General features: G+C 44.0%; 1 protein-coding gene across 1 annotated transcript; it reads left to right on the forward strand.

Moving 5' to 3' along the window:
• The first annotated feature begins 3,620 nt into the window (after positions 1-3,620).
• On the forward strand, positions 3,621-4,955 carry LOC309333218 (tigger transposable element-derived protein 1-like). Its single transcript, XM_081846638.1, has 2 exons — positions 3,621-4,363; positions 4,415-4,955. Exons 1-2 carry the CDS (start codon positions 3,643-3,645, stop codon positions 4,810-4,812), a joined length of 1,119 nt encoding a protein of 372 aa, XP_081702764.1. The 5' UTR covers positions 3,621-3,642; the 3' UTR covers positions 4,813-4,955.
• Positions 4,956-5,252: the final 297 nt, after the last annotated feature.

Consider the following 5,252-nt stretch of genomic DNA (forward strand, 5'->3'; position numbering starts at 1 on the left):
GAGGTTAATTTTCCTGGTTTTGGGAAAGGGAAAAAATTGATGGCTTCTGGAACTTTGAAAAGTAGAGGGGTGGGAATAGTAATTAAATCCAAGGTTGATTTTGTTGAGAATAAGGTGTTAAGAGATAAGAATGGAAGGTTTGTTTTTGTCCAAGGTTGCTTGGAGGGAGTGCTGGTGGCATTAGTGTCAATTTATCTTCCTAACAAGCATCAGATGGATTTTCTTTATAAGTGTTTACAGAAGCTTGAGAAATTCTCACCTCATTCAAAAGTAGTGTCTCTCTGTGTGTGGGACTTTAATGTTGATTTGCAAGGGGGAAATAGTTCCAAAAAGGGGAAAGGTGTGAAGTTTAAAAAACTATGTGGAAAGTTTGGATTATTGGAACTATGGATGGAGTTGTTCCCCAAGGATCACTCATATTCATTTTATTCTAGCCCATATGGAACATTCTCAAGACTGGATGGTATCTTAATATCGCAAGAGGCTAGGGAATGGGTGAAGGGAATGGATATCGAAATGATTAAGATCACTGACCATACCCCCATATCTGCGTTCCTTCAAATAGGTCATATTTAATAGGTCCTATTCTTGGAGGTTTAACCCTTGGTCAGTAGCTGATGAGCGGAGTAAGGTTAAAATTAAAATAGCATTAGAGAGGTATTTTGAGGAAAATAAAGACCCAAATACCCCATTAACAACAAAATGGGAAGCAATGAAGGCATTCATTAGGGGAGAATGTATTCAGAACTTGTCAATGTTAAAAAAAGGGAAACATAGAAGGATTAGGCAAGTAGAAGAGGAGATCAGAATACTGGAGGAGAAATTGTCTAAGCAAAAGGATAAGGAAAAAATAGACCAAAAGAGAGAAGAGTTGAAAGTTCTAGATATAAACAGAACTACATTAAAGATATGGTACAGTAAACAAAAATATTATGAATTTGAAGGGAAAGGAGGGAAAATATTGGCAAATAAAATTAAGAATTATCAGGTAAGGAAAAATATTAGAGCTATTAGAGATAATAAAGGGGAACTGGAAACAGACCCTAAGAAGATATTGGAGACCTTTTTAGGTTTCTAGAATAGATTGTATGCAAATAAAGGAATTAAGGACGAAGAGGTGGATCAATTTTGTGAAGGATTGGAACTCCCAGAATTAAATGAAAAAAATAGAAGGGAATTGGATAAGGATATATCAGAGGAGGAAGTTAGATCAGCAATCGACTCTATGAATGTGCAATCGGCCCCAGGACCGGATGGGTTCAATGTGGTGTTCTATAAGCATTATAAGGATATATTGGTGCCACATATGACTGTACTGTACCAAAGAATTTTGAATGGAGCTTCAACCCCACCAACCTGGTTGGAGTCAAGGTTGGTATTGATTCCCAAACCAGGGAAAGATCAAACCCTGCTGGATTTATATAGGCCAATATCTATTACTAATATGGATTATAGAATATTTGCTAAAGTTATGGCAATAAGGCTAAAAAAATGTATCATACAATTGGTGGGGAAAGAGCAATTTGGGTTTATGCCCCCAGAAGTATTTGGTGAAGGCAGTCAGGAAGGTGATGGGTATGGTGTACAGTGGTGCCCCGCAAGACGAACGCCTCGCAAGACGGAAAACTCGCTAGACGAAAGAGTTTTCCGTTTTCGAGTTGCTTCGCAAGACGAATTTCCCTATGGGCTTGCTTCGCAAGACGAAAACGTCTTGAGACTTTGTTTCCTTTGTCTTAAAACCGTTAAAACCAAGGGTGCTTTGCTTCAAGAGCTGCAGTTGCGACTCGACTTCGAGGAGCAACTGTTAGCACGCGGTTTGGTAGCCTTTTTTCAGACTTTGCCGATTTTTGAAGCTTTTCCAAAACTTCTTTTGCATCCATTTGGTAAGTTAAACTTTTAAAACTTTTTTGTGGTTTTTGGATTTTGGGTTGGGGTGTTTGGGATTCAAGGACTTGGTGTTGGGTTTTTTTTTGCAAGAATCTGGGAGCTTGTGGGTTTTTTTCTGCATTTTTCTGATTTTTTTTGTCCATTGGGCCATGTTGTTTTTTCTTAAAAAAATTTCTGAGTTTGAATTTCTGTGTGCTGGGTGGCTGGGGGAACAGTTGGGGAGGTTTTTTGCAGGAATCTGGGAGCTTGTGAGGGTTTTTTCCCTGCATTTTTCTGTGACCATTGGGCAATGTTGTTGTTTTTTAAAAAAAATTCTGAGTTTGAATTTCTGTGTGCTGTGTGGCTGGGGGAACAGTTGGGGAGGTTTTTGCAGGAATCTGGGAGCTTGTGGGTTTTTTTTTAATTTTTATTATTTTCTGTGACCATTGGGCCATGTTGTGTTTTTTTTTAAAAAAAAATTCTGAGTTTGAATTTCTGTGTGCTGGGTGGCTGGGGGAAGAGTTGGGGAGGGGTTTGCAGGAATCTGGGAGCTTGTGGGTTTTTTTTTTTAAATTTTTATGATTTTCTGTGACCATTGGGCCATGTTGTTGTTTTTTTTAAAAAAATCTGAGTTTGAATTTCTGTGTGCTGGGTGGCTGGGGGAACAGTTGGGGAGGTTTTTGCAGGAATCTGGGAGCTTGTGGGTTTTTTTTTTTTTTTGGAATTTTTATGATTTTCTGTGACCATTGGGCCATGTTGTTGTTTTTTTTAAAAAAATTGGGTTTGAATTTCTGTGTGCTGGGTGGTTTAGGGAACAGTTGGGGAGGGGTTTGCAGCAGTTGGGGAGGGGCTGGGGGAGCAGTTGGGGAGGGGTTTGCAACAGTTGGGGAGGGGTTTGCAATTTCTGTGTGGTGGGTGGGTGGCTGGGGGAACAGTTGAGGTTTTTGAGGTTTTTGAAGACTTTGGTGATTTTTGAAGCTTTTCCAAAACTTCTTTTGCAGCCATTTGAGGTTTCTGAAGACTTCGGTGATTGATTGTTGAAGCTTTTCCAGAACTTCTTTTGCATCCATTTGGTAAGTTAAACTTTTAAAACTTTTTTGGGGGGTTTTGGATTTTGGGTTGGGGTGTTTGGGATTTAAGGACTTGGTTCTGGGTTTGAATTTCTGTGTGGTGGGTGGCTGGGTGCTTTTGAATTTTTTGGATTTGAAGCACAGCACTGATTTTTTTTGTGTGTGTGTGAGTTTACGAAGGTAGGAGCTGTGCTGCCATGGGACCCAAGAAGACTGCTGCTGCAGAGGCCGGCGAGAGGAAGAAGGAGAAGGTGACGCTGGAAATGAAGAAGGAGATCATCCGGAAGCACGACGGCAGAATGCGTGTGACAGTTCGACAGTGGAATTCAGTTCGACAGTGGAATTTGCTGCCAAGGAGTGTGGTGGAGTCTCCTTCTTTGGAGGTCTTTAAGCAGAGGCTTGACAACCATATGTCAGGAGTGCTCTGATGGTGTTTCCTGCTTGGCAGGGGGTTGGACTCGATGGCCCTTGTGGTCTCTTCCAACTCTATGATTCTATGATTCTATGATTCTATGATTCTATGACCTCGCCAGGGAGTACGGGAGGAATCCATCGACCATCGGGACCATCCTGAAGATGAGGGAGAAGATCCTTGCGACTGATGCAGCCAAGGGAGTCACCAGGATCGTGAAGAACCGCCCAGTTGTTCTGGAGGAGGTCGAGAAGTTGCTGCTCATCTGCAGCGGAGTTCCTGGAGGTTGTGAAGATGGAGGGCTACGTTCCACAGCAGGTCTTCAACTGCGACGAGACCGGGCTGTTTTGGAAGAGGATGCCCAAAAGGACTTTCATCACACAGGAGGAGGCCAAGTTGCCTGGCCACAAGCCCATGAAGGACCGTCTGACCCTGCTCTTCTGTGCCAACGCAAGCGGCGACCTGAAGATCAAGCCCCTGCTGGTGTACCACTCGGAGAACCCACGGGCCTTCAAGAGACACAAGGTCAACAAGGAGCAGCTGAGTGTCATGTGGCGATCCAACAGTAAGGCTTGGGTCACACGTGTGCTGTTTGTGGACTGGGTCAATCGTGCTTTTGGCCCTGCTGTCAAACAGTACCTGCTGGACAATGACCTGCTGCTGAAGGCTTTGCTTCTGATGGACAATGCTCCTGCTCATCCTAAAGGCCTTGAGGTGGACTTCTTGGAGGAGTTCAGCTTCATCAACATCATGTTCCTGCTGCCTAACACCACGCCACTGCTCCAGCCGATGGATCAGCAGGTCATCGCCAATTTCAAAAAACTCTACACCAAGGAGCTTTTCAGGCGATGCTTTGAGGTGACTGATTGCACCACCATCACCCTGCGGGAATTCTGGAAGGACCACTTCGACATCGTCACCTGCTTGAAGATGATCACCATGGCCTGGAACGGGCTCAGCCGGAGAAATTTGAATTGCGCTTGGCGCAGCCTGTGGCCGGACTGTGTGGCACCAAGTGACTCTGATGCACCAGAGTCAACAGTGGTGCAGGACATTGTTTCCTTAGGGAGGACCATGGGCCTGGAGGTCACAGAGGAGGACGTCTGCGAGCTGGTGGAGGAGCACGACCACAAGCTGACCACCCAGGAGCTGGTCGAACTGCAGGCGGAGGCTGCGCAGGAGCAGGCCTTGCTGGAAGAGGAGGAAGCAACTGAGGAACAGCTGTCCTCCAAAGAACTGAGGGACATTTGCCTGAAGTGGAAAGATGTGCAGGCTTTTGCAGAGCGGCACCACCCTAACAAGCACGTGGAACATGACCTTGCAAACACTTTTGATACGACGGTCATGTCGCCTTTCAGGGAGGTGCTGAAAAGGCGGATGAAGCAGCAGACCATGGACAGGTTCTTGAGCAAGAAGCAAAGAGTGGAAGAGGAACCTTCTTCGAGTGGTCCCCCAGAGTCTTAGAAAATGTACTGTACACTTTGTTGATTTTTAAATGTTTTTCTGTCATGTTTAGAAACTTAGTTTATTGTTCCTTCAATTTTTGAAATGCTCTTTACAGTATGTGTGACTTTAAAGAGCAGTTAATAAACTCTTTTTGTACCAAATTTGGCTTTGTTTGGACTTTTTTTGACCATAGGAACGCATTAATTGATTTTCAATGCATTCCTATGGGATTTTGTGCTTCGCAAGACGAAAAATTCGCTAGACGAAAAAACTCGCAGAACGAATTAATTTCGTCTTGCGAGGCACCACTGTATTTAGCGAAAAATGAAGATTTGCCTCTCACTCTCATGTCATTGGATATATATAAAGCATTTGGTTTGGTGGTGTCAGGGAACTGCCATCGGCTCAGAGGTGAGAGGGGGAAGGGCAGATGGATTAGTGAGTGAGCAAGACATGGG

Source organism: Podarcis erhardii (genome assembly GCF_964252035.2).
Source record: "Podarcis erhardii genome assembly, chromosome: W".
Classification (NCBI taxonomy): domain Eukaryota; kingdom Metazoa; phylum Chordata; class Lepidosauria; order Squamata; family Lacertidae; genus Podarcis; species Podarcis erhardii.